Genomic DNA, 17,100 nt, shown 5'->3' with positions numbered 1-17,100 from the left:
ATGACTAGGTCTTTATGTAAAGTATGTAAATCATACTTCTAATTCAGGTGAAGGAATGAACATGCATTTGTGAACCACAGACCTAAAGATCTTTCCAAATCAGGGCTCTCAAACATGATCTGTATTAGCAGATAGCATTTTTGAATTCTCAGTAAGAAATTAATAATTTTATTATTGTACATGCATGTATGTATTATATGTGTATGCATGTGTATGTATGTTTGTTCTTGTGCATATGAGATGATATGCTGGAAGGTGATATCAGTTGTCTTTATCACCTTCCAGCTTACTTTTTGAGACATGATCTTTCACTGAACCTGGCTGGAATGTTCCACTCTCTGCCTCTCCAGCACAGAAATTATAGGCCCAAGCCACCATGCTGGCTCTGTCCATGGTCCTGTGGATCAGATTTCAAGACATCATGCTTAAGCGCTTTACCACAGTGCAATCTGCGAAGCTGAGGACAGTACACTGGGAAGGAGTGTTGTGTCTATAGTGTCCATGCACATGGAGGCTCACAGCTGACAGAGGGGGTCTTCCTTAACCACTTCCCCTTTTATGTTGAGGCAGCTCTCTCACTGAACTCTCAGCATTTTGGCTAGTCTGGCCAGTCAACTTGATCCTGAGAGTCCCTGCGTCCTAAGGGTGCAGCATGCTACCACACCCACCTGACTTGCACACAGGTGTCAGAGAGTGGATCCAGTGCTCATGCTTGCACAGCAAATGCTTTCATCTCAACCATGTCCTCAGATCCTCAAATTCTTAATTTTGTATTTTTATTTTGATCATTTAAAAAGTGTAAGTAAACATTTTTTGGATCTAGATGAGCTCTTTATAATATTAATGTTTATGAAATAACCAGAGATGTAAAATGATTATGATCTGTATAAAGCAAACATGAAGGTTTTCAATAGTTAACCTCAGCACCAGGGATTGCAATTCTGAGCCAGGTAATTATTTTGAGGTGTTTCTTATGCACTGTAAGATATTTAACAGTATCTTTGAACCCCACCCACTTAAACTCAAAAAGCACCACTTCCTATTTAAGGCAACCTCAAATTTATGCACATAACAACTGTTAAGTGTACCCTGGGGGACAGGGTCTCTCTAGGCTGATAACTAGTGTAAATGATTACAGCAGTGAAGCTTATCAGTTAATAAAAGGTATACAGGAGAATGAATGAGAATGTTTAAAAAAAAATCAATGAATTAAAGCTGTAACAATTTCTATTATCCTACGTCAATATGAATTTTATTAGTTTGGCACTTTCCTAAATGTTGCTTTGATAGAAAGTCTTTTCTCTTACAAAGCCACTTTGAGGGGATGGAGAGATGGCTCAGCAGTTAAGAGCACTGACTGCTCTTCCAGAGGACCTGGTTTAAATTCCCAGCATCTGCATGGCAGCTCACAAACATCTGTAACTCTAAAATCTGAAACTAGCACACAATCAGGCAAATGCACATAAAATAAAAATAAATAAAATTATACATATTTTTTTAAAAGCCACTGAGGGTTGGGGAGATAGCTCAGCCATCTTGATGGGTATGGTGGCATAATCCTGCATTCCTGGGTGTGTAAATGTGGAAAGCCACCATAAGCTCAAGACCAGCTTCATCTACATAAGGAGTTCTGGGCCATTCAAAGACCCTATATGTTTGTCTAAAAGCAACTAAAGTTAACTACCAAGAGCCTAAGAAGGTGGTCCTGGGTGCTCTAAGAAAGCAAACTGGGTAAGCCATGAGAAACAGGCCAATAAGCAGCACTTCCTCTGCCTCTTTATCCACTGCCTCCAAGTTCCTGCCCTAACTTCAGTGATGAACTGTTACCTAGGAAATAAGTCCTTTTCTCTCCAAGCTGCTTCTTTTGGTCACAGTGTTTCCCCATGACAGAGAGTAATTAAGACAAGGTGGCTTGTTGTTAAGATACAACGTATCTAGTTTTATTTTTCTTCAGGATTTAGTCACTTTCTAGGTATAGAATAACAAAATGAGTTACTGATAGGAAACAGTAGTCAATGAAACCTGCACTGGTACATTCAGAGCTTTAGAACAACAGTCTAGGGTAACTCTTTAAAAGTGTAACATGCTGAGAAAAGGGGAGAAACTGACATAAAGTGTTCCCAGCGGTCCTCAGCTCAATCACCACATTTTTAAAAATTAGAAACTATTCAAAGCCACAAACATTACCTAAGGTTTCAGAAATTCACAACTTATTATTCTACTTAAAATGGTGATGGAGTGTCAGGAATGTCATCTGTTAGGATAGCTCTGATGGAAAAAAAAAAAAAATCAAGTGTTTCAGATGGCAAAAAATAAAGGCTGGTTGACACCAGAGGCAGTCACACTCATAAACACCTACAGTCGCATAATGAGGAATCCTTTCCTTAGCATCAAGGAAGGAGTTATCCCTTACCTGCTTGTGTGCGTGATCATACGAGTTGATGTGGTTGTCAAATTCCTGATGTTTCTGATACTGTTTATCACACAATTCACAGTAAAAATTAGCTCTGAGATCTTCTAAGGCTTTTGCAATTGCCTTTTCTTTGTCAACATAATCCTGTTAAGAAAGAACCACAAAACAAAAACAAGAAATAAACTCAGTAGACGTTAGACAGCTACTACCCAAGGAGAGAGAAAAATAGCTTTCTATAAAATTCACTGGCACTGGTAAATGCTGGGTAAAACACAAGGTAACAGTTTGGTGTGTGCACTAACAAGTGTTCAAAAGAGTGTATTTTTATTTCCCTTTTAGTCACATGGTAGACAAGATACTATACTATTCCCTGTATTATCTTTGACCAAAAGCCCAACAAGACACAATTTTAATCAGGCACAGTGGTGGTAGAAAACTCATAATACTAATAACAATACCAGGCTGACACACTTGCCATGAGTTCAAAACTACGCCTAGTATAGAGAATACTAAGCCAGCCAGAGCCAGAGCCAGAGCCAAGTATCTGTGTCACCATGTCCCTCTATTTTTTTTATTCAATTTTACAAGTTAGTATGTTGAATGTTTGCTTACATTTATGTATGTGTATTACATATGTGCCAGTGGCCACAGAAGCCAAGAGTGTTTAGATTTCCTGGAAATGGTGTTATAGGCAGTTGTGAGTGGGAACTAATCTAGGTTCTCTTTGAGACTAGCAGGTTCCCTTAACTGTTAAGGCATCCCTCCAGCACCTTCATACTCCCTATTTTTGCTTTTAAACTAGCAACTAGAAAAAAGCATATACTCAACAGGATCAAGAGGAGTGAGATCTATTAAAAAAAAAAACACCCTCAAGATTCAACATAAAAAATATGATATATTCTGTTAATAAAGGGAGGGGGGCTTCTACATGAGTATCTCAATTGGTTAAAAACAAAGAAAACCCTGGCAAATCTAACTCTTCCATATGAATGTCAACAAACAGAATTTTGTTTTTTGAGACAAATCCATGAAAAGCTTCCAGTTACCCAGCTGTGACTGACCTCTGCCGTTGGGAAGCTCGGCAGGAGCATAAACTAAAGCCAGCCTAGCCAGCCAGGTTCAGGAAAGCTTGGGATACATTAGTTAGGCTTTGTGGACTAACCTCCCTGCCAAAAAAACTTCCCAAAGAACAACAACAAAAAAAAAAAAAAGAAGAAGAAGAAAGAAAGAAAGAAAGAAAGAAAGAAAGAAAGAAAGAAAGAAAGAAAGAAAGAAAGAAGGAAAGAAGGAAAGAAGGAAAGAAGGAAAGAAGGAAAGAAAGAAAGAAAAGGGCTGGAGAGTTGGTACAGAGGTTGAGGGCACTGACTGCTCTTCCAGAGGTCCTGAGTACAATTCCTAGCAACCACATGGTGGCTCACAACCATCTATAATAAGATCTGGTGTCCAGGCAGAACACTGTATACACAGTAAGTAAATCTTTAAAAAACAAACAAAAAAAAAAAAAACAAAAAACAAAAAACAAAACAAAACAAAAAAACCAAAAACTTGGCTAACATCACTCTGGTGAAAGAATTAAAGTTCCCTCTTGTAGTCAGACATGAGAGAAATGAGGTACTCATGGCTTTTACTGGAGACAGGGTCTCACACACTCCAGGCTGGCCGCAGACCTGCTGTGTAGCTCGGAATGAGCGGAAGGGCTCCCAGTGCAGGTTATAGGCATGTCTCTTTTTGTTTTCTTCTGCCTGTTTGGTTTTGTTGTTTTCTCGCTTATCTGTTTTCATTTTGTGTACACTGGCAGTCTGCCTGCTGGTGTGTCTGTGTGAGGGTGTCAGATCCCCTGGAACTGGAGTTATAGACAGCTGTGAGCTGCCACGTGTGTGCTGTAGGCATGTCTCTTATGTACAGTTTATGTAATGCTGGGGACCAAACTCAGGGCTTCACGTGGAAGTGGTAAGCACTCTCCCAACTGAACTCATTTTCAGCCCCAAGGTGTGTGTGTGTTTTTTTTTTTTGTTTTTTTTTTTTTTTTTTTTTTGAGGCAGGGTTTCTCTGTGTAGCCTTGGCTTCCTGGAGCTCACTCTGTAGTGGCCTTGAACTTATTCAGGTCCATCTGCCTCTGTCTCCCAAGCACTGGGGTTAAAGGTGTGCGTTACCACCACCTGGCTCAGCCCCAACTTCTAATGGCAATTGAGAAGACACCCATTATTTTGTTTTTGGAGACAGAGCCTTGCTGTAAAGCCCTAATTGGCCTGGAATTCACCCAGGCTCTGCTACTGCCTTCCAAATGGGATTAAAGGAGTGAGCACTGTAATTTTTCTTACAGAAAATCATGTTTTACCATATGGCTTTCAAGATCTTTGATTCTGGTGTAGTCTGACTTAAGGTCTGTGTAGACAGAGATTTCTTTTGACACACTCAGCTTGGAAGTCTTTAGCTTCCCACCTCTGTGCTTGGTGCGGATCCCCCCAAAGCCGTCATCACCCAGGCCAGCTCACTCTAAGGCTCATGTCACTTTTCTTCTCAGTTTCTCACTGTTATTTTAGACATGAAAACCACAACCAGCTGGGTTTGCTTCTTCTATTACTGATTTTGTTGTTGTTGTCCTGAAACTCACGGTGCAGACAAGGCTGGCCTTAAATTCAAGAGACCCACCAGCCTCCGAAGTGCTATGATAAAAGGCGTGCAGCACCACGCTTCCCTACCTCCAACTGCTGAAAAATTCTAGGTCTATCTTTTCTTTTTCCTTTTCTTTTAAAATTCAAATTTCAAATTAGAGATTTTTTAAATTAATAGCTTGTTTCCTAGCTTTTACTTTTTACAATCCTCCTGTTTCTATTTTTGTTGTTGTTTTGTTTTTTGAGACAGCGTTTCTCTGTGTAACAGAGCCCTGGATGTCCTGGAACTTTGTAAACCAGGCTTTTGTTTGTTTTGTTTTTTGCAATACAGTGCAAGAGGGCAAAGGGCTGCCTAGAGATGACTTTTTTTCTCTACTAGCCTTCTGCAGGGATGGATGCTGAGGCATGCTAAGCTGCTGTGTTAACATTTAGGATCATATTTTACCAGGGTCCCAGCCATGTAAGAGTATCTATTATGTTCTCCACACAGAAACAAACAAACAAACAACAAAACACCTGGGTTTTTTCCCCCTAGGTCTTCCCTGTGGACTTTAAAACTAAAATCTCAAGTTTGCCAGCTGATCAAAATGCTACACTCTCAGGAAAAACAACTTCAGTACTTAGGTCACCTTATTTGATTTTGGCCTGTATCTTTTTCTCCCCCTCTCTCTCAAGACAAGGTTTTTCCATGTAGCCCTGGCTGTCCTGAAACTCAGTCTGTAGAAAAGTCTGGCCTCAGACTGGAGAGATGGATCAGCGGTTAAGAGCACTGGCTGCTCTTCCAGGGGCCCTGGGTTCAATTCCCAATACCAACACGGTAGCTCACAACTGTCTGTAATTCCAATTCCAGGGCATCCAACATCCTCACACAGACACACATGCAGACAAACACAAATGCACATTAAAAAAATAAATAAATAAAGTAAAATTAAAAAAAAAAAAAAAAAAAAGGCTGGCCTCAAGCTCACAGGGAGCTGCTTGCCTCTGCCTCAGAGTGCTGGAACTAAAGGCATGCACCACCAGTAGCAGGTGATGTTAACTCTTTAATTTACCATTTTTTTCCAGGGGTTTTGATTGTCTAAGGATTTTCAGCTGTAAACCTTAAAAACATGTTCACACTGGAGCGCAGCTCAATGGCAGAGTACACAGCCTAAAACATGCAAGGCCCCAAATTCAGTACCTGACTACTTATGTAAAAATTATTTTTTAAATTTAATTTTGTGTGTATGGGTGTTCTGCTTTCTGTGTACCACTTGCCTGCTTGCTGCCTTTAGAGGCCAGAAGAGGGTGTCAGATCCCCTAGTACCTATAAGCCACAATATGAATGCTGGGAACTGAGTAAATTCTTTTGAAGAGTAGCCAAGTACTCTTATCTTCTAAGCTATTTCTCCAGACTCAGACACAAAAATTAACTTCAAAATTCATATACACTTTGACATTTGAATTTAAAGTGACATGATGATGATGCTAAAAGAACAGAAATGGGGAAAATAATTCAACTTTCAATTTTACATTAAAACATATCCTTTAAACCTATTCCATGGTTTAAAAAAGGTACATTTTGAGACCCAGCATTTTTTTAAAATAGAATAATTTATTGTCTATTTTTCTTGCTGTATGAATTTATTTGCATAGTACATAAGTATCATGTATGGAGCTGTAGTAAGTTATGACTTGCCATGTTGATTCTTGATTCTGGGAACAGAACTCAGGTCCTTTGCAAGACTAGCGTGAGTGCTCTTACCCTCTGAGCTATCTCTCCAGTCCCATAAAGCTTTACTTTTATTTATATATGTTTGTGTGGTCTGTATGTAGTGACTACTGTGTGTGTGTAGGTACCCAAGGTGACCAGAAGAGAGTAACTGGCTCCCCTGGAGCTGGGGTTACAGGTGGTTAAATGTTCTAGGAACCAACTCAGGTCCCCTAGAAGAACAGTCCTGGTTCACGAGTGAGAATGGGAAGATATTTGGTAGGAGAACTGGGGATGGCTGCTTTGAGTTGCTAAATGATGCAACAGTACATGTTACAATAATTGCCAGTCACTAAGCACTAAAGTAACTGCAGAGCTAGGAAGAGTTCAGTCAGTGAAGGCATGCAACAGGACAGGAGACCAACCCCCAGAACTCATATAAAAAGTATTTTAAAAGCTGGGTGTGGTGGCCCCTGCTTGTAATCCCAGTGCTAGGAAGGCAGAGTAGGAGACCCTGAGACCCACTGGCCAGCTAATCAAGCCACTTATCCAGCCGCAGGCCAGTGAGAGATCGTATCCTAACAACAAAACAAACAAAAAACCCCACGGTGGATAGTACCTGCCAGAAAAGCAGCACAAAGGTTGACGTCTGCCTCAACAGGCACACAGGCACTATGCGCACAAAGGTGGACAGAGAGACAGACAGACTGACACTCCTTCCCCCAAAAACCCACCCCAACCCACCTATTGGCAAGAGACTTTGAATAACTAGGACATATTTAATCTTTTTCAGTTTTGGGGGGGAGGGTAGATGTATTGTTATTTTGAGATAGTCATCCACACTACAGCCCAGGCTGGGCTAAAATTCATTATGTAGCTGAAGCTGGCCTTGACTTTGAGGCAATCATCCTTTCTCAGTCCCCCAAATTTTTGGATTATAGGTACATATTACCATGCCTGGCTCAGTATTTAAAAACAGAAAACAGGCCAGTATAATGGCTCAGTCCATAAAAGCACTTGTCCCTGAATGTGATCTGTGGGACCTATACAGTAAGAAGATATTCCATGATTGTCCTCTGACCTTCATTCTGGCAGACAAACATGGAAATGGACTTGGACAGTCTCAGACAGACAAACACACAGAGCAAATAATATGTCATTAAAAAAATCTCTAAATATTTAGAGGCACAAAAAAAGTTATAATAAGCTCTAAAGAAGATCAGGCAGGTGAGACATAGTTTGGAGGGAAGAGAAAGGCAACTGGAGTAGTAATTTTGTTAAATAAACAAATTGTACTCCATAGTTGCTCCTATGAAGTTTTTATCCATGACTGTTTAAGTTCTAATAATGAGCAGCGAAAAAGCCAAGTTCTTCATTTAAAATAATTTTACAATCTTAAAGATAAAATAAGCTTTAGATTTGTAATTCTTCTGCAGTTTTTAATTCATTTAAAAATTAACCTAGCCAAGTGTGGTGGTGCATACTTTTAATCCTAGCCCTCAGGAAGCTGAAGGCAGGTGGGTCTCTGAGCTTGAGGCCGGTCTAAAAGCTCAGGACAGCCAGGGTTACACAGAGAAAACCCTGACTTGAAACAACAACCAAAAAAAAAAAGAAGTGAACATAGAATGCCCAAACAGCAGCAAGCATCTTTTTTTTCATTTTTTCAAAAGATTTATTGATTTATTTTATATGTATGAGCGCTCTATTTGCATGTACACCTATATGCCAGAAGAGGGCATCGTAGCTCAGTATAAATGGTTGTGAGCCACCATGTGATTGCTGGGAATTGAACTCAGGACCTCTGGAAGAGCAGACAGTGCTCTAAACTGCTGAGCCATCTCTCCAATCCTCATTTATTTTTTATTTCATATGGACGAGTGCCAAGTGCTTTATATACTGAGACATCTGCTAAGCACTTTTTTTTTTTTTTTCCTGTGTGACCCTAGGTGTTGTCCTCAAATTTTTGGCAATTTTCCTGCCTCCTCCTCCTCCCAAGTACGTGGGATTACAAGTGTATGCCATCACAGCTAGCACCTTGCTCTGCCTCTGGAATGCAGAAAGACACGCATGCACCACCATGCCTGAATACTCAGGAGTCCTTTATAGGTATGATACTGTTGGCATAATGTTTTATGCACTGTGTAAAGTTTACCCTTCTTTATTCAAATGCTGATTCAAATGCAGACACCCCAGTATCTGGTTTCAATCTGGACATGGCATTGTAATGTTTACTCTAAGCATCTCCTGTCTCAAGTTTATGTAAACATGTCCACCATTTGCTTTCTGGTCTGCTAATAAAATGCCAACCAGCCAATGCTGAGCAACACAGAGAATAGGGTGGGACATCCAGGTCCAGTGAGAGGTAGAGAGAGGGGAAGTAAGGAGATGGAGCCATGAGGACAGGACCATGAAGGATCAGGAGAAATAAACTGGAAATAGGAAATGATTAAAAAGCAAGTGTGACTGGGAAAACTTGGCTGCCTCCTCCTAGACTAACTTGGAGGTTTAGGATGGAGTAATACTGAGTAATTGCTCAGTATTGTGTTCTAGCCTAATTAAACAAATCATACTTGGGTAAATAGTTCACTAAAGAATAACTGGCACATTAATAATTAGATGAATATTATTAAATATTAATAATCACTCTAGATGCTATCACCTCAATCTTAGTTTTTTAAAAGTCTGTAAAGTGAGAGTTATCTTAATTTTATTCAACCGTTATCTATCATAACAATGAAAATAAATAATAGATCTCTGGTTTCCAAGACTGACAAAGATTCTTATGGACTCCAGCTAGCATATCACCCCTTTCTCTTTTCCACAGTAATGAAGGAAGTATAGATACCTGGGATAAATTTATGGACACTTCAAAGCACTGAAGGACCTTTTAAAAAATTTTAAACAAATCCCTCCAACCCATTTTCACCTTAAGGATCACAACCAAAAAACCCAGCTTCTACAGAATAATCCTTTTTTCTCCCCCCCCCCACCCCCAGACAGGGTTTTACTGTGTAGTCTTGTCTGTCCTGGACCTCTCTATGTAGACCAGGCTGGCCTCAAAATCACATAGATCCATGTGCCTTTGCCTCCCGAGTGCTGGGATTACAGGCATGTGCCACCATGCCCAGCTCTACAGGAAAATTTAAATGAAATTTCTTATCTTCGAATTTTCCCATTTTACGGTAGACTGGGTAAACTATAGTATCTTGAAAGGCATGTTCCTTGTTAGCTTTTCTGAATGCCAACTTACATGTTTTAAACTTCAGTTTGTTACGAATAACCCCTTAAAGAAGGATACTATTCTGGACTGGAAGACGGCTCAGTATTTAAAAGCAATGGGTGCTCTTGTGGAGAATCCTGGTTTGGTTCCCAATCATCTGTAATTTAAGTTCCAGGGGATTTGAAGCCCTCTTCTAGACTCTGAAGATACCAGGTACACATGTGGCACAGAAACACATGTAAATAAAATGCCCATACATATATGTCTAATGTGGTAAGGAGAGAACTGACTCCCCCAAGTTGTCCTCTGCACTTCTTACATGCCATGGCAAGCACCTGCCTCCTTTAAAAACAAAAAAAATTCAACTTGATGTCCACACGGAGAGAGAAATCTCTGCTGTAAGACTCACCGTAATTAACAATGAATAAAAAAAATTTTAATTTGTTACAATGAAATACCTTTTTTTTTTCAGGTGAGACAGCTCAGCAGGAAAGCTCACCTGCTGTCAAGTCAGATGATCTGAGTTTGATCTCTGGGTGGAAAGAGAACCAACTCTTGAAAGTTGTTCTCTGACTTCTATACACTCTGCGGCATTACATAAAAATGAACACCCTCAACCCTGAAAAAAAATAAACTACCCCCATCCATTTTCTTTTTTAAAAAGTAAAACCTGTACTCTTAACCATTTTTTTGCTGCTACTACTTGATTTTCTGGGTACTTACCTGGGACTAGTACTTTTAAGAACTAGCACAATTTTTCAGAAACACATATGGGGGCTGGAGAGATGGCTCAGAGGTTAATAGCAGTAGCTGGCTGCTCTTTCAGAGGTCCTGAGTTCAATTCCCAGCAACCACATGGTGGCTCACAACCCTCTCTAGAGATCTGGTGCCACCTTATGGCCTGCAGGTGTACACGCAGGCAGAACATTATATGTAATAAATAAATAAATTAATTAATTAAAAAACACATATGGAGTAGGTATTTCAGTTTTCACTGAGGCAATGTAACTGCAAACCAAGATTAACACAATCACCACCAAATGTAAACAAATGCTGTTAGTCTATGAAACCCTTTTCACCAAAAAGATATCTCTTCCTGTATGAATGTTCTCAAACAATGACTTTGTTGAAGGTACCTTGTACTTCTGTCTCAGTTCTTCTGTGTCTTCTTTTTCTACTTCTAGGACACGACGCCGTTCGGTAGCATCTTCGGCATAATCCAGCTTGACAAAAGTAGATATATTTATTCTTATTTCCTAAAGTACCCAGGACTAACTATGAAAATGTCACTTGTACAAGTGTAATGTTGTATGAAAGCATGTTTTTCTCAGCTGGTTCTTACTTTACTGTCATGTCATAGAAAACAATGAAGACAGATCTTTGATCTCTTTCCTGATGGTTCCCAATAGACTTAACTGCTGATAACAAGATTTCAGTTCAATATTTACTACCAAAGAATTAAAAGTAAACAAAAAACATTTTGGACAATAAAATGAAAGAATTGCAAATAACAGCTGTATTATCTGTATTGCAGGTAATTGCAGCAAAGCTTCTATAATACTCTTTTAAGGCAGAGAAATACTGCATTCTACGTACAGAGCCTGATCTGGTTTTTCTGTACAACACTGGAAGGACTCCTTTACAGAGGCATTTATTTACATCCTCTGGGCTTCAGTAATAGCACAAATTAAAAACATAAAATATATTTTAACTGACCAAAGAAAAATTATGTTCCAACTGGTAAGTATATGCTTATGCTGACATTTCAGTTTGAAATTAATGCCAGTTTTATATATTCTATAAAATTAATACTGCTTAATGAGACCGATTTACCTCCATTTCCATTCGACCCATGCCCATGACGTCATACTTGACAACGATTGGAATAGGGTCTGTTCTCCCTGTAAAAGAAACACAGAATCAAGTTGAGACATAAAATTAGGCTATTAGTTCACTTTAAACATTAGGTTTGGGTGGTTAGATCTTGCCTTGGAGTGCAGAGACCAGAAAGCTACAGTGAACCAAACAAAAGCCATTCTCACAGCTTCCATCCAATCCTTCCTTTCCTGGATTAAACCCAATAACCCACTTTGTTTGACCTTGCTGGAGAGAATTCCAGGTTACTATGAAAAAGCTAAGTAACTGTGATACATCAACGGCACCAGAAAGTTTATAATTAAAATCTTTACAAGTTCCTTTTTTTGTTTGTTTGTTTTTATTAAGACAGGGTCTCATGTAGTCCAGGTTGGCCTCAAACTTCCTATGTAGGTGAGGATGACCTTGAACTCCTGATCCTCTGGCATGCAATCACCACCACTTTGTCCCTTGACATTTTCCCATCATCACTTAAATTTGTGATGAATATCTCAGCTGCTTGACTGGGGGTGGGGATGGGAGGCATCCCCATCAGAAGATATTATAAATCAGTGTGTTTAAATTTTGTTTTTTAAAAGACACTTTCCAATCAAATGAAAAATTTAAATAAATAACAGCTACTTGTCCATAGGAACAAAACTGGTTTTACTTTTAAAACTGGTGCCCGAGGTCTCTTCCAAGAGTGAATTTAAAACTGGCTGTGGATGGCAACTGGAAAGCTGTGAAAAGGACTAGTTGCGAAGAAAATTGACTTTGAACTAGTTGATCTATGCTGGAGATTTTTTAAAAAATAAATATATATATATATTTAATCCACTCATAACCAGCCAAACAAAGCAAAATGGGGCAGACAAGCACTTTACTACCACAGCTGATTTACATCACAACTTGCGCTGTTCATTGTGATGTAACTGAAAAGGACTTACCTTACCCGCTGTACACCTTTAGTGAAAAAACACAATGTTTACTTCCCTCATCATTTCACTCAGGCTGGTGTAAACAATTGGTTTTTTTTGTTTTGTTTTTGTTGTTATATATATACACACACACATATATATGTATATTATACCTTTGGGCAAGAAATTTTGCGTTTTAAACTTACATATTAGTAAAGAAAAATTTTAAAATAATTGAAAAAAAAGAAAGAAAAGCAAAAAATAAAAAAATAATAAATAAATAAAACTAGCAACCCTTGTGCCTTGTCACTATATTTTTATGAAATTAAATTTTTTGTCTTTAAATTAAATTTTTTGCCTTTCATACAGAAAAACAAACCCAGAAGTTTAACTACTTGTCAACAATATTCCATTATTGACACTCAGAAGTTTAACTCCTTATCAATAAGATCCTATTACTGTTTTTAAACAATAAGTAGGTAGAAAATGATCAATTATCATCATAGTTTTTTAAAGTAAATAATAAGAATCTTTTACCAGGAAAATAAAAACCTAGAACACAGTCTTCTGGTAGATATTTCCGAGACTAACAGTCAAACAAAATAAAAATGAAGCGTTCTTCTGCCCAATGGTATAATAAATAAGCAGTGACTGCAATCTTTAGCAAAAGGACCAAAGTAAAGACAGGTTATAAAAATGACTTCCTAGGTGCAATATCACTTTCATAACGTCTTAATCAGGGATTTACTGGTAAACAAACAAACAAACAAACAAAAGAATAGTCCAATGAAACAATTGAAAAGAAATATTAAAGAAATTTAATTTAGAATATTTTTTGATTGGTCAGAATTTATTTTGGAAGAATCAACAAAGTTTTGGTACCTCTGTACCAAAATGATTACCTCTGTAAACCCCTGTTTATAAATTCTGCATTAGTACTTTTGCCTTCTACGGCAGTCAAAGTTTGTTTTAACTTATTTATAAATTGCAGTAGCAAGTGCTAGTGCCCATTACACTGGGGGTGGGGAAATCAAAATTTTGACTATTAGAATTTAATATTTTAACTGATTTTTTTTGCAGTTCAAACATATATATCTCTTCTTAACATCACCCTTTAATGAACAAGGATCAGACAAGGTGCATAAGGCAAGGATAGGAAAATGAAAAGACCAAGCAGAAGGATGAGGCTACAACAGAGAAAGTAAGCCTAACATTGGTGCACTGATGACAAAAGGAGTAATTCAGTCTGAAAAGAAAAAATTACCACTGCTAAGTTTACCATCACCACAACAAGTCCAGGATCATAATGCTGTAAAAAAGAAACACCGTTTGTTAGGCAGAAACCATTAGGGTAGGAAACAGGCCTTCTAGCAGGCAGACAGACGAGGTAAAGTACCCATTGGGCTTTTGTCCCTCCCCACTATCAGTGAGGACAGAGGAAGGACATTTTGTGCTACAGCAGCTGTTTTTGTACTAGTCAGATGGGGTGTGAGATTTTTGTACTGCAACTTGAGAACATGAACAATCTCTTCGTCAATACCCAGGGGCGGGGGATGGGCCGGGAAGTCAGCCTGTTTAAAGGGGGAAAACTAACTTTAGCTTCCAGTCTTTCAATGAACTTATTCATTCTGGCAAATCAGTTATTCAGGGTCCAAGATGGGACTCCTTAAATATGTCACAGTAAAGATTAGATCGGCTCAGCCAGACACTGATCAAGTCATTTATTTTTCCCACTAAAAGAACTATACAGAGCCTGGAGAGAAAGGGTTTCAGAACCACTTTAATTAGAAGTTTAGAAAACAACTTTAGATTTTCAGTATTTAAATAATTGAGTTGTGTTAAGAATGAGTAAAACTCTAAGATCTGTGCTTCCTGTTAAAAAAAGACTTCACAGACTCTCTAATGTGTATCCTTCTGCACAGAACTAAACCAGCCTTTGAAAAATAACTCCAGAACAAACAAACAAACAAACAACAAAAGAAAGCAAAACAAAAAACCCCAAGCCAGGTGCAGTGGCACACACACCTGTGATCCCAGCACTCTGGGAGGCAGAGGCAAGTGGATTGTTGTGAGTTCAAAGACAGCCTGGTCTACACAAAGTGAGTCCAGAATAGTCACAGAAAAACCCTGTCTTGAAAGACAAAAAAAACAAAAAACAAAAAACAAACAAACAAAAACACAAAACCCAAAACAAACTAATAAACAGCCTCAAAAGAACCATCATTTATAATTCTGTAGAGCTAACTCACAGAAAAAATCCAAATTACAAAACAACCTGAAGATGATATTGTTGCTTACACGAAGTAAACATTATTAAATTAGATTATTGTACTATTAAACTACACAGGTCAAGGAAAACTCGGGGAAAAAGACACAAAAGAACATAAAACAGAAATTTCACCGTTTTTTTTTTAATCCCCTTATTTATTCATTTCCAACCAATGACTGTTTCAATCACGAATATCACTTAGAACATTGTAATGATCAACTTTTTCTTAACTTTTTACTAATTTATTTTTTAAATTTTATGTGCATTGGTGTGTTGTCTATGTTTTGCCTGTCTCTGAAGGTGTCCAATCCTGGAGTTACAGACAGGTGTGAGCTGCCAGGTAGGTGCTGGGAATTGAACTTAGGTCCCCTGGAAGAGCAGTCAGTGCTCTTAACTGCTAAGCCATCTCTCCAGCCCTATGATCAACATTTTTTTTTAAAAGGCAAGCAGCAGTAGCAAAAGTGTATGTTCCCTCAAAAAACCAACTTCTTTTTAAATTATTAAGAACATTTTTGTTGTGCCTCTCGCTGGGCCCAACTTTATGGAAATGACCTGTGGCCAGTAAGCTGGCTCAGTAAGTAAGGCAAATATTTGCCCTGAAAGCTGGCAATGTGAGTTCTGGCACACACATAAAGGAAGATGAGAATCTACTCTACAGTCGGATCCACACCTGCTGAGTGTCCTTACTGGGCATATAACCATATTTTCTAACTAAGAATGGTAAATGATATTTTGCTAATAAACTGGAATTTTATTTCTTCTACTTATTGTTTTGTTTTTGTAGTGGTGAGAATAGAATCTGTGAACTCTCGCATACCCTGTCACTAAGCTATAACCCCAACTTTAATACTTTAATGATCTAAGCTTGCCTTTTTTTTTTTTTTTTTTTTTTTAAGACAGGGTTTCTCTGTGTAGCCCTGGCTGTCCTGGACTCACTGTAGACCAGGCTGGCCTCGAACCCATGAGATCCATGTGCTTCTGTATCCCTGGATTGCAAGCATGTGACACTGCTCCCAGCTCTTTTCCTTTATTTTTATTGTGTGTTATGGCACATATATATGTTTGTGTGTGACTGTGCCTTGAATGTGTTCGTAATGGCATGTGGATACTCGAGTTCAACCTCAGGTGTCTTCTCTGGTTTTTCATCTTATTTTTAGAGACAAGTTTTCTCAGTGAACCTAAAGTTCTCAGACTGACTAGTGGGCCAGCAAGCCTCAGAGACCCTATCTCTATTATCTCCATGTTCACAGACATGAACTGAGAATCCAAACTTAGGTCTACATGCTTTCAACACAAGCCCTTTACTGACTGATTCATCTCCCCAGCCACCCTTATGTAGATATCTTTTAATCAAATCCAAAAGAGCCAGCCATGCTGACACCAAGATTACCAGCATTTGGGAGGCTGTTCAGATGAGAACCACAGCAAACCCAAGCTACTAGTAAGGGCTACATGCATGTGAGTTCAAGGAAAGGGATAGCTGGAGAGTGAGACCCTGTCTCAAAAGCATTGACAACCACCACAACAAAGAATGTAACTACAGTTCTAGAATTAATACAGCATTAATTGAGTATGTGTGACATTATTAACTCATGACCCAAAATAAAGGAATTAGAAAGATTTAACAGACTGTGGGTTTCAGTTCTAAAGTCTGAATGGCAGAAAATATTTGGGGAGCTACATAGCTGGTGCAGTAGCAGTAGTATAAAAATCCTAACGAAATGGCTTCTTGCAGTTCTATCTCCTACCACTGGTGTATAAGTGTCCATAACTACAATGAAAAGTTATGACTATTACAGGAGCATTCTAAAAGCCCGAAACTTTCCAGCTTCATGTAAACCACTATCCTTGTACTTTTCACTGTTGCCCTCCCCAACACACACACACACACACTTCACTAATTCCTTAGTACCTTTTTTTTTTATTTTTATTTTTTTTTAGCATTTTGTACCCTAAAAGGCTGAGATATAAAAATCTCAGTTCTCCAAGAGGAGACAACAATTAAAGTTAGTGCCTTTTTTACAACCAGGAGAGCATGAGCAGATGACTATTATCTCTTTTCAGGACTGTCATACAGATCAAAAGGGGTAACAAATAAAGCAAGCTGCAGAATGCTGCTGAA

The 17,100-nt window shown here is 38.6% G+C and overlaps 1 protein-coding gene across 6 annotated transcripts in view; it reads right to left on the bottom strand.

Moving 5' to 3' along the window:
• Positions 1-17,100, bottom strand: part of Gpatch8 (G-patch domain containing 8) — a 78,970-nt gene that overhangs the window by 20,899 nt on the left and 40,971 nt on the right. For 3 of the 6 annotated variants that reach the window (XM_060386617.1, XM_060386618.1, XM_021642777.2), the window contains 4 exons: positions 13,974-14,018; positions 11,772-11,839; positions 11,075-11,161; positions 2,414-2,557 (listed from right to left, as the gene is read on the bottom strand). In XM_060386617.1, coding sequence (XP_060242600.1) covers positions 2,414-2,557; positions 11,075-11,161; positions 11,772-11,798 — 258 coding nt within the window. In that variant the 5' untranslated portion in view covers positions 11,799-11,839; positions 13,974-14,018. The remainder of the gene's footprint in view (positions 1-2,413; positions 2,558-11,074; positions 11,162-11,771; positions 11,840-13,973; positions 14,019-17,100) is intronic. The other 3 variants (XM_021642775.2, XM_060386615.1, XM_060386616.1) reach the window with 1 other exon arrangement.

This window comes from Meriones unguiculatus, chromosome 7, assembly GCF_030254825.1.
Source record: "Meriones unguiculatus strain TT.TT164.6M chromosome 7, Bangor_MerUng_6.1, whole genome shotgun sequence".
NCBI classification, from domain to species: domain Eukaryota; kingdom Metazoa; phylum Chordata; class Mammalia; order Rodentia; family Muridae; genus Meriones; species Meriones unguiculatus.
Note: the sequence above shows the minus strand (reverse complement) of the source record. Positions and strands in the feature narration are given on the sequence as shown.